This window comes from Salmo salar, chromosome ssa15, assembly GCF_905237065.1.
Source record: "Salmo salar chromosome ssa15, Ssal_v3.1, whole genome shotgun sequence".
NCBI classification, from domain to species: domain Eukaryota; kingdom Metazoa; phylum Chordata; class Actinopteri; order Salmoniformes; family Salmonidae; genus Salmo; species Salmo salar.
The window spans coordinates 31269304-31281681 of NC_059456.1; the positions used below are offsets into that span (position 1 = coordinate 31269304).

Below are 12378 nucleotides of genomic sequence, written 5' to 3' on the forward strand. Positions count from 1 at the left end.
GTTTTCCTGCACATTTAGCCCACATAATCAAGTTGAAAGAGCGTGTCATGCAAACGTTGATGCCACAGCAGTAACCTGGAGCACGGTCAGTTCAGCTGAAGTCTGACACACTTCTCTACGTAAGAGGATCTTCTGAGGACTCGAGTTTTATTTCTGTCGTGCATAGAATTCCTTCTCTGTGCTAAATTACAACTGTACTCGTCTTCAGTCTGATTGGTTGCAGTTATGAAATATAACATGCCATTTAAGCAAACGTTTTTACCCAAAGCGACTTTTAGTCACGCGTGCATACAACCACAGGCATACGAAAACACTTTGGCCATATTCTGCCGCGGGCCTCCTGTTCACAATGTCTGGACAGAAGAATCAAAAACAGCTTCAGTGCTCAACCAAAATTCATGTACGTTTATTCTTAACATGTGGAACATAGAATAGAGATTTTATACTGAATAAACAATGTAAAGTTGATCAAATGAAAGGGGGAGAAGTACCCTATACGTAGAGTTACTGTCAATCAGGCATGTTATATAACATTGTTATTCTGGAATACAGTTCTGCCCATCATGGTCTGTTAGCCAGCTGACTGTACAATCTAAATACGTTTGTCTTTTCATAACCAAAACTACAGCAACCTCATCCCTATATGTCCTTAGACCTGTCCCAGTCAGAATGTAATTCATAGGTTTTTAAATACATAAAATGACTAACCTCATTTGAAGTGAGTAACTAAATATTCAGTATTCAAATGAGCAGTAATAATAATAATTCTAAAGGTCATTATGATTATCAACTACCATCACTTATCTATACCACATCTCTTGGTGAAGAAACTAAATAGGGCTGTCAATGTACATCTATATACAAATGGGCTTATAGATAGAAAAGGACTGATGGAAGTACTGTGTTGCTATGGTTACCAGTAAGTCAGTTGAACTGGGTGACTTGTGTCTCTGTTATACTGGTATGGTAATATTATTATGATGCAATACTTGGTCAGTTGCCTGTGGTCAAAAGTCATTCACATTTGTTAACCCCCCCCCAACAAGCTTACTAAATCCTATTGCACAATAGGCCCCCCCCCCAGAACATGATATATGATGTACTGTTATATATTCAGAGTAAAGTCAGTGGTTTTTTCTTTACCTTAATACACGATAAAGAGGTCTACCTACAACATGATTCACAATTTAAATAAGTCTGCTTCCCCCTGCAAAAAGATCCCAAACAAACAGCCACATACAATAAAATAAAATGTAAGCACGAGACCCCAAAACTAAAGTACGTTACCTTTCATTGGGTGCCAACTTTGGTTAAAACAAAAACGAAGCGACAAATAAAAATAGAAAAAAATGTAAAATACCAAGTATTAAATATTTTATTAAAATTATTTAAAAATTCCAAATGAAGGTTGTGATTTGGGCAGAGGAGCTATATATATATATATTTATTTGTAAAAAAAAGAAAAGTGTCCTTTTATTTAAATAAAAATATAATACCACCCACACCGATGTGTTCACTGTAGCCTAGTCGTCAGACCAACGCCCCCTCCATCTGTTTCTTTGCCTGTGGCTGTCACGAGGAGCGTCCAATCTTAAACAGTACTTCACACATGATGGCCGCCACGGCTGAGCTCAGCACAGAGGACAGGGAGATATCCAGTAGCCTGCTCTCGTAGAGAACCAACTCTGTCCGGTTCTCCTTGGCCATGGCCAGCAGAGCCTTGGCGGCCCTGCACATCATGTTAATGCTGGGGGGTTGGGGGTGTGGTGCTGGGTGTAACAGGCTGTGGGGTCCCTGCTGGTGCTGGCACATGGCCACGCAGTCCTCCAGGAAGCCGATGAGTATCCCCACGCTGCCCTTCTGCAGGGCGATGGCGCGCGCCGCAGTTGGGTCCCCCTGCGCCAGGTTAGAGAGCACAGCCACCGCCATCTCCCGGCACACTTGGGACTTCCGCTCACCCACGTGGTGCACCAGGGTGGCGTAGAGCTTCTCCTGGCGGCTGAACGGCGGCGTGGCCAGCAGGAGGTCCACGTTGTTGTCCTGGATGCTCAGCTTGCACAGGCACTCCAGCACTAGTCTCTGGGGGGTGAGGGAGGAGGAGCAGCCCGCCGTGGTGAAGGGGTCCTGGGCCTCAGCAGAGGGACACACCATCCAGTGGAGCAGCCCGTCCAGGATGGGCAGACAGATGCTCTCTGGGTAGAGGGACAGGTCTAGTTGACCTGAGATGTTAGCCAGGGTGACCAGGGTGTTCTCCCTGAGGGCTGACAAACAGTCCCACCACCACTCATCCTTGCTGCAGGCCCGGCCCTGCTCCTCCTCTCTCTGGTAGCTGGGGGGCGTCTTCCTCCTCTGGGGGTGCAGGTGGTGCAGCAGGACCAGCCGCCCCAGGATCAGCACCAGGCCAGGGTGGCAGGACATGTCGTTGTCATTCCCCGGGATGAAGGAGAGGCCGCGGACGATGTTGGAGATGCAAACGCAGCGGCGGGCCAGGGCGTCCTGCCAGGGTTCGGCCGTGGAGAGGGGCGCCTCGTCCCAGCAGCGAGGCTCGTCCTCCAGCAGGGTGAAGATAGGGCTCTGGGTCTGCGTCCCGGGAAGACCGTTCCTCTCTGACAGAGAACCTGGCCAGGCACTCAGCATATCATCCATAGTGGCTGTCTCATTCATGCTCTTCTCTACAACAGCCTTCCTCTCCTCCTCTGTCATTTCTGTTTTCTCCTCTACCTGATCTTTCCTTTCTGTAGGCTTACTGTTGGTCTCCTCGCCACGTCTTTCAAAGTGTGTCTGGATGTGGGCCGTGGAGTCCCCTCCTCCAGCCTTCCAGTGCAGCAGGCCAGAGGTGAACCCCCTGGGCAGACTGAGCTCCTGGTCCTCCTCCACCTGGTCCTCCTCCACCTGGTCCTCCTCCACCTGGTCCTCCTCCACCTTCACAGGCAGCTTGTCGTACTTACTGGCCTGTTTGGGCCTGGGCTCTGAGGGCTGGGATTGTTCAGTGGCAGCCCCCTCCTTTTCCTCCCCCTCTACCATCTCTTTCAAAGTCACCTCCACAGGCTCTTCCTTCTCCTCTGGGACCGCCTCCTCTGTGCTGCCGTTGGCTGTGGTCTTCTCTGGCCCAGTCTCTTCTGGCCTGCTGTCCCTCTGTTCTTCGTCTAACTGGCTGTCAAGCTCTGCAACGGAAAGCTCCTCTTCCTGGTCTGTGATTGGTCCGAGCAGCATCTTCTGGCCCTCGGTGCCCACCTCGTACTCATCCAGGATCCCAAAGATGGAGATCAGACTCCGGCGAAAGTACTCCACTATCAGCTCCAGGAAGCCAGGCAGCTGGGGAAACATGGCATATCATAGAGGTTAGGTGGCTCCCTGAAATGACTGTGTGGAAGACTATTAGAGAAGGGTTTGGTTAGGGGTATTTGTCCTTGAATCCAGTCATGGTCCAATAACCACACCACTGAGAATGAAGCCATGCATTTGACATGGTTTACTATGATATACTATAGATATTGGAAGTTTCTATCATTGTCATGGATATCATTGGACATTGTATGGATATGGTTTGTGTAGCACCGTCACCTGTGACAGGGTGAAGGAGGACACGGTGCTGTCGTCATACAGTAGGATGTTGATGGTGTCCAGCGCCCACGTGCTCTCAGCCAGCAGACCTGACTTCAGAGACATCATCACACGCCACGCCTCTGGGGTTCCTGAGGGTAAGAGGTTACAGTTCTGAGGTCAGAGGAGAGACGAGGGTTGCATCGAAAATGGCACCCTATTCCCTATCTCGTGCACAACCTTTGACCAGGGCCCATACATTTTTAAATGTAACCCTTATTTAACTAGGCAAGTCAGTTAAAAACAAATTCTTATTTACAATGTCAGCCATTTCAGATGCATGCATTATGAATTACCTGGCTAATGCTCTATAACAGTTTCCCCAACCCTGGTCCTCCAGTTTCCTCAACAATACACATGTTTACTGTAACCCTGGACCAGCACACCTGATTCATCGTGTTAACTAATCATCAAGCCCTGAATGAGTGTGATGAGGTGTGTTTGTCCAGGGCTACAATAAACCTGTGTACTGTTGGGGGTCCTGGAGGACCAGGGTTGAGAAACACGGCTCTATAATAACAGCTCTAATTCTCCTACCGGTCTCCTTGGAAGTAAGTCTGCGTCGGACCTTGAGTTTGGGCAGGGTGGCCTCCACAGACCCCGTGGGGAAGCTGATATCTCTGTGGAGAGGTAGAATGCTCTGCCCTGTCATCCCCCCATTGTGTGAGCCTGGCATGGACCCGGGCATCCCTGCCTTCTTCAGAGAGGCCATGTAGTGGCCCCCGTTGTTGGGGGAAAGGGGTCCGGATCCCCCCATGGGCCGGGCGAAGGGGCTGGGGGCTCTAGCGATGTGGTTGGCCATGGCAGGGTTAGACTGGTAGGAGGAGGGGGGCTGTCGGGAAGCCATGGAGGAGGAAGAGGGGCATGGGTATGGGGACTGGCGCCATTGGCCGTCCTGGAGGGCCCTTCCCTCTGGGTCATCCCCCGGACCCCGGCCCATAACAGGGTAAGGTGGCCCCTGGCCCTGTCGGCCGGGGTAGGGCCCAGGGTAGCCCATGTCTGTCCTGGGGTGCCACATGTTGGCCTGAGGGCCCTCTGCAGAGGCTCCGGGGGGGAAGGGAGGGCCTCCGCTCATCATGCCATGTTGTTGGGGCCCCTGGATGGCTCCCATGCGGTCTCGGCTGTAGGAGTAAGGGTACTGGCCCTGCATGGGCCTGTGCTCCGGCCCCATGTAGCCCCCTCCATACTGGCGGTGCATGTCTTGCTGCTGCCCTCCGTACTGCTGCATGTCGTAGGCTTCACCCTCATGGCGCTTAGCAGGGGGACCGTACATCCCCTCTTGTCCCACTGGCCTCTTATAGCCCTGAGAGGGAACACAGAACTTTATACGTTAGATACTGCAGTTACAAAGATGAGCTTTTATTGATGTCTCCCCCAACTCGCTCCCTCTCCCCCAACTCGCTCTCTCGCTCCCTCTCCCCCAACTCGCTCTCTCGCTCCCTCTCCCCCAACTCGCTCTCTCGCTCCCTCTCCCCCAACTCGCTCTCTCGCTCCCTCTCCCCCAACTCGCTCTCTCGCTCCCTCTCCCCCAACTCGCTCTCTCGCTCCCTCTCCCCCAACTGCTCTCTCGCTCCCTCTCCCCCAACTCTCTCGCTCCCTCTCTTTCTCCCCCAACTCTCTCGCTCCCTCTCCTCTCGCTCCCTCTCCCCCAACTCTCTCGCTCCCTCTCCTCTCGCTCCCTCTCCCCCAACTCTCTCGCTCCCTCTCCTCTCGCTCCCTCTCCCCCAACTCTCTCGCTCCCTCTCCTCTCGCTCCCTCTCCCCCAACTCTCTCGCTCCCTCTCCCCAACTCTCTCGCTCCCTCTCCTCTCGCTCCCTCTCCCCCAACTCTCTCGCTCCCTCTCCTCTCGCTCCCTCTCCCCCAACTCTCTCGCTCCCTCTCCTCTCGCTCCCTCTCCCCCAACTCTCTCGCTCCCTCTCCTCTCGCTCCCTCTCCCCCAACTCTCTCGCTCCCTCTCCTCTCGCTCCCTCTCCCCCAACTCTCTCGCTCCCAACTCTCTCGCTCCCTCTCCTCTCGCTCCCTCTCCTCTCGCTCCCTCTCCCCCAACTAGCAACAAGCCATGATGTTGGAGTTGGACAAGGTGGAGTAGAAGCCAATGATGATTACTTACTGGTAGACCGCTATCGCAAACCCAGTTTAGACTTTACTTTGCATTGAAATGGCCAAGTTAGCCTGTTTTCCATCTGTTCAAGTTTCAGTAGATGAAGCACAGTGCCCTCTAGGGGCGGGAGGCTTGAGGCTGGGTCTGACCTGTTGTGGGTACATCCCAGGCTGGTGAGAGCCATAGGGCATGGGGCCGTGAGGGTACTGCTGCCCATAACCTTCATGTCCAGGAGGCCTACAAAGGAAGACGTACACACTCAGTCAGAACAAACTATGCATATGTAGGTAGCTTTATAAATAATAAGCTAATTTAATGAGTCACTACATGGAAAACCAACAGTTTTTCATCATTCACAGATCATGACACGTCTTACCGCTGATGGGGGTATCGGTTGGCAGAGTACATGCTTGGGTCACCGCTGGAAGGTACCATGTTGTTCTGACCCCCAGGGGGAGGCACACCCCCCTCCGAACCCATCACATGGTCTGGTCTGGTGGGTAGGAGGACAATTATGAGCAGCTCATTCGTGGCATTTTTATTACTGTGATGAAAGTCTCAGATTGAAACATCAAATGTTTTTGACTTGGGATTTACAATGAATCATATATTTTTATAATAGAGTGCCCCGCCTCAACTTCTGACCCATCATTTCATTATTAAGGGAGCACCTCTATTCCAGTTGTTTAGCATGAAACAACCCTTTTCCTACACAGGGGAATTTCCCCAATCACTGCCCTGGAGAATTGGGATATTTTTTTGACCAGAGGAAAGAGTGCCTCCTACTGTCTCCCATCCATGGGACCAACCAGGACCAAACCTGCTTAGCTTCAGAGACAAGCCAGCAGTGGGATGCAGAGTGGGATGCTGCTGGCACTCAGTAAATGTATCTACTATAGAATGTTGGCTATTAAGAAACCCACCTCCTGTCGTAGCCAGGCCCGTAGGGGTACTGTGACCGCGGGCCGGGGCCCATACCCGGCATGGCTCCTGAGGGAGGACCAGGTGGGTACATGTCCTGCATGGCACCGCTGGGCATCTGACCTGGTCTATAGGGCTCACTGCCCCCTGGCCCTGTGGAGAGAGAGAATAGATATTGTATATACAGTGGATTCGGAAAGTATTCAGACCCCTTCACTTTTTCTACATTTTGTTACGTTACAGCCTAATTTTAAAATGGATTAAATAAATGTTTTTACTCAATCTACACACAATGCCCCATAATGACGAAGCGAAAACAGGTTTTTAGAAATGTTTGCAAATGTATTACAAATAAAAAACAGAAATACCTTATTTACATAAGTATTCAGACCCTTTGTTATGAGACTCAAAATTGAGCTCAGGTGCATCCTGTTTCCATTGATCATCCTTGAGATGTTTCTACAACTTGATTGGACATGATTTGGAAAGGCACACACCTGTCTATGTAAGATCCCACAGTTGACAGTGCATGTCAAAGCAAAAACCAAGCCATAAGGTCAAAGGAATTGTCCGTAGAGCTCAGACAAGATTGTGTCGAGGCACAGATCTGGGGAAGGATACCAAAACATGTCTGAAGCATTGAAGGTCCCCAAGAACACAGTGGCCTCTATCATTCTTGAATGGAAGAAGTTTGAAACTACCAAGACTCTTCCTAGAGCTGGTCGCCCGGCCAAACTGAGCAATCGGGGGAGAAGAGCCTTGGTCAGGGAGGTGACCAAGAAGCCGATGTTCACTCTGACAGATATCCAGAGTTCCTCTGTGGAGATGGGAGAACTTTCCAGAAGGACAACCATCTCTGCAGCACTCCACTAATCAGGGCTTTATGGTGGAGTGGCCAGATGGAAGCCACTCCTAAGTAAAAGGCACATGACAGCACACTTGGAGTTTGCCAAAAGGCACCTAATGGACTGACCATGACAAACAAGATTCTCTGGTTTGATGAAACCAAGATTAAACTCTTTGGCCTGAATGCTAAGAGTCACGTCTGGAGGAAACCAGGCATCACTCATCACCTGGCCAAGACCATCCCTACGGTGAAGCATGGTGGTAGCATCATGCTGTGGGGATGTTTTTCAGCGGCAGGGACTGGGAGACTAGTCAGGATGGAGGGAATGATGAACGGAGCAAAGTACAGAGAGATCCTTGATGAAAATCTACTCCAGAGCACTCAGGATCTCAGACTCAGTTTCACCTTCCAACAGGACAACGACCCTAAGCACACAGCAAAAACACAGGAGTCTCTGAATGTCCTTGACTTGCCCAGCCCGGACTTGAACCTGATCTAACATCTCTGGAAAGACCTGAAAATAGCTGTTCAGCAACGCTCCTCATCCAACCTGACAGAGCTTGAGAGGATCTGCAGAGAAGAATGGGAGAAACTCCCCAAATACAGGTGTGCGAAGCTTGTAGCGTCATACCCAAGAAGACTCGAGGCTTTAATCGCTGCCAAAGGTGCTTCAACAAAGTACTGAGTAAAGGGTCTGAATACTTGTGTATATGTAAAACATTTTTTTTTAAATAAAGAATTGTTTTTGCTTTGTCATTATGGGGTAGTGTGTGTAGATTGATGAGGGGGAAAAAAACTATTTCATCCATTTTAGAATAAGGCTGTAACGTAACAAAATGTGGAAAAAGTGAAGGGGTCTGAATACTTTCCAATGCACTGTATGTAAATAAAGTGTAAATTATTTTGTCTATATTCTGTCTGTGTACTCTGCTTAATGTTGTCAGCACCATTTGACCAGGACAAATTCCTGGTGCGTGTAAATGTAATTGGCGAATACAGGCCATTCTGAATCCATCTGCATTCATGTTTGGCGTTATAAAAGGCAAGGATGTGTAGTACATGATTTTATCACTTGGGGGCAACATAGTCTAAGGAAACAATCATGATAGAGATAACCAAAAACAAGGACGAAAAGTGATTTGAACCTACATGGAGAATTGAGGAAGTACCATCCATATTCAGTTCAGACAACAGGTGTATTACTTCACTTTTACTACCATCACATTGTTCATCTAGTATCAAAATCCAAGTTTATTTGTCGCATTCAAAGATCAGCAGACGCTAAAGCAGGTGCAGCGAAATGCCTCCAGCAGTAAATGCCCCCGTTTCTAGCTCCAGCAGTAAATGCCCCCGTTTCTAGCTCCAGCAGTAAATGCCTCCGTTTCTAGCTCCAGCAGTAAATGCCCCCGTTTCTAGCTCCAGCAGTAAATGCCCCCGTTTCTAGCTCCAGCAGTAAATGCCCCCGTTTCTAGCTCCAGCAGTAAATGCCTCCGTTTCTAGCTCCAGCAGTAAATGCCTCCGTTTCTAGCTCCAGCAGTAAATGCCTCCGTTTCTAGCTCCAGCAGTAAATGCCCCCGTTTCTAGCTCCAGCAGTAAATGCCCCCGTTTCTAGCTCCAGCAGTAAATGCCCCCGTTTCTAGCTCCAGCAGTAAATGCCCCCGTTTCTAGCTCCAGCAGTAAATGCCCCCGTTTCTAGCTCCAGCAGTAAATGCCTCCGTTTCTAGCTCCAGCAGTAAATGCCTCCGTTTCTAGCTCCAGCAGTAAATGCCTCCGTTTCTAGCTCCAGCACTAAATGCCTCCGTTTCTAGCTCCAGCACTAAATGCCCCCGTTTCTAGCTCCAGCAGTAAATGCCCCCGTTTCTAGCTCCAGCAGTAAATGCCTCCGTTTCTAGCTCCAGCAGTAAATGCCCCCGTTTCTAGCTCCAGCAGTAAATGCCTAACAGTATAATACTAATACACAAATATCCCCCAAAAAGAACACAGACAAGCAATGTGGACAATACCAGTAGGAGTGTACTGTGTTATGTGAATGCACTGTATGTCATGTGTTTAAGGAGAGCCTGGTCCACTCACCCTTCCGGGGCCCTTCATAGGGGTCCTTGTTGGTGTCGTACTGCATCCTCATGGAGGGGTCTGCACTACCGCCAACCTGCTGGTAGGGGGCACCAGAGGGCATGGGCCCTCGCTTGTGGAAGGCAGGGTCACTGACCTCTGAGAAGGGATCCTGGACACGGATACCAACACTGTTCCTGAGACATACAGGAGGGGTAAGGAGGACAAGAAAGCATGATACAAAGGGTTAAAGAGGGGTATCCGTGTGTATATACAGTCAGATTTAGACACATGTACGCACCCCCACACTCTCGGGCTATGAGTGGCCCCCGGCCCAGGACCTACCTGTTGCCTGGCTGGGGGGTCATGTGTCCGTGTGGTGCGGTGGTGGGAGTGGGAAGCTTCATGCCTTCTGACATCTCAGTCATGGAGCTGCTACCTGTAGACTGGGGGGTGGGGGGACCCTGCAGGGAGCCAGAGTTGGCTAAAGGGAAATTGATAACGGTAGACAATTGTTAAAACGTCAAAAATATACATAAAAAAATACATATACAAACATAAACATGTGCTATAGACAGACTGATAAACATGGGGACCCTACAGGGAGCATTAGTAAGCAGGAGAGACTAAGGAGAAAAGACACAGCCCCTAGAGGGATGTATAAGTAATTAAGTTGTCTGAGCCAGAACGGCCCATAGGTCAGGAGCCTATCTCCTGTTTCTGTAGTGTGAGACAGATGCATGCATGTATGCATGTATGCATGTATGTATGTAGAAATACAGCGCCTTCAGAAAGTATTCACACCACTTAACTTTTTCCACATTTTGTTGTGTTACAGCCTGAATTTTAAATGGATTCAATTTAGATTTTGGCACTGGCCTACACACAATACCCCAAAATGTCAAAATGAATTAAATGAAAAGCTGAAATGTCTTCAGTCACTAAGTATTCAACCCCTTTGTTATGGCTAGCCTAAAGTTCAGGAGTAAAAATATGCTTAAGTCATAAGTTGCATGGACTCACTTTGTGTGCAATAATAGTATTTAACATGTTTTATTGACTACCTGATCTCTGTACCCCACACACAGAATTATGTGTAAGGTCCCTCACTCGACAGTGAATTTCAAACACAGATTCAACCATAAAGATCAGGCAGGTTTTCCAATGTCATGCAAAGAAGGGCACCTATTGGTAGATGGGTATGTATATAAACTCAGCAACAACAAAAAACATCCCCTTTTCAGGACCCTGTCTTTCAAAGATAATTCATAAAAATCCAAATAACTTCACAGATCTTAATTGTAAAGGGTTTAAACACTGTTTCCCATGCTTGTTCAATGAACCATAAACAGTGAATGAACATGCACCTGTGGAACGGTCGTTAAGACACTAACAGATGGTAGGCAATTAAGGTCACAGTTATGAAAACTTAGGACACTGAAGAGGCCTTTCTACTGACTCTGAAAAACACCAAAAGAAAGATGCCCAGGGTCCCTGCTCCTCTGCGTGAACGTGCCTTAGGCATGCTGCAAAGGAGGCATGAGGACTGCAGATGTGGCCAGGGCAATAAATTGCAATGTCCGTACTGTGAGACGCCTAAGACAGTGCTACAGGGAGACAGGATGGACAGCCGATTGTCCTCGCAGTGGCAGACCACGTGTAACAACACGTGCACAGGATCGGTACATCTGAACATCACACCTGCAGGACAGGTACAGGATGGCAACAACAACTGCCCGGGTTACACCAGGAATGCACAATCCCTCCATCAGTGCTCAGACTGTCCGCAATAGGCTGAGAGAGGCTGGACTGAGGGCTTGTAGGCCTGTTGTAGTGCAGGTCCTCACCAGACATCACCGGCAACAACGTCGCCTATGGGCACAAACCCACCGTCGCTGGACCAGACAGGACTGGCAAAAAGTGCTCTTCACTGACGAGTCGCGGTTTTGTCTCACCAGGGGTGATGGTCGGATTCGCATTTATCGTCAAAGGAATGAGTGTTACACCGAGGCCTGTACTCTGGAGCGGGATCGATTTGGAGATGGAGGGTCCGTCATGGTCTGGGGCGGTGTGTCACAGCATCATCGGACTGAGCTTGTTGTCATTGCAGGCAATCTCAATGCTGTGCGTTACAGGGAAGACATCCTCCTCCCTCATGTGGTACCTGACATGACCCTCCAGCATGACAATGCCACCAGCCATAATGCTCGTTCTGTGCATGATTTCCTGCCAGACAGGAATGTCAGTGTTCTGCCATGGCCAGCGAAGAGCCCGGATCTCAATCCCATTGAGCACGTCTGAGACCTGTTGGATCGGAGGGTGAGGGCTAGGGCCATTCCCCCCAGAAATGTCTGGGAACTTGCAGGTGCCTTGGAAGAAGAGTGGGGTAACATATCACACCAAGAACTGGCAAATCTTGTCCAGTCCATGAGGAGATGCACTGCAGTACTTAATGCAGCTGGTGGCCACACCAGATATTGACTGTTACTTTTGATTTTGACCCCCCCCTTTGTTCAGGGAGACATTATTTCATTTCTGTTAGTCACGTCTGTGGAACTTGTTTAGTTTGTCTCAGTTGTTGAATCTTACATTTACATTTAAGTCATTTAGCAGACGCTCTTGTCCAGAGCGACTTACAAATGGGTGCATTCACCTTATAATATCCAGTGGAACAACCACTTTACAATAGTGCATCTAAATCTTTTAAGGGGGGGGTTAGAAGGATTACTTTATCCTATCCCAGGTATTCCTTAAAGAGGTGGGGTTTCAGGTGTCTCCGGAAGGTGGTGATTGACTCCGCTGTCCTGGCGTCGTGAGGGAGCTTGTTCCACCATTGGGGTGCCAGAGCAGCGAA

General features: G+C 49.4%; 1 protein-coding gene across 7 annotated transcripts in view; it reads right to left on the reverse strand.

The window, feature by feature from the left end:
• Window positions 1-390: 390 nt before the first annotated feature.
• LOC106571249 (AT-rich interactive domain-containing protein 1B) overlaps window positions 391-12378 on the reverse strand; it is an 88314-nt gene continuing 76326 nt past the window's right edge. For all 7 annotated transcript variants that reach the window (XM_045695617.1, XM_014144055.2, XM_014144059.2 and 4 more), the window contains 8 exons: window positions 9870-10008; window positions 9546-9721; window positions 6628-6778; window positions 6081-6197; window positions 5854-5941; window positions 4141-4906; window positions 3565-3695; window positions 391-3315 (listed from right to left, as the gene is read on the reverse strand). In XM_045695617.1, the coding sequence (XP_045551573.1) occupies window positions 1573-3315; window positions 3565-3695; window positions 4141-4906; window positions 5854-5941; window positions 6081-6197; window positions 6628-6778; window positions 9546-9721; window positions 9870-10008 (3311 nt within the window). In that variant the 3' untranslated portion in view covers window positions 391-1572. The remainder of the gene's footprint in view (window positions 3316-3564; window positions 3696-4140; window positions 4907-5853; window positions 5942-6080; window positions 6198-6627; window positions 6779-9545; window positions 9722-9869; window positions 10009-12378) is intronic.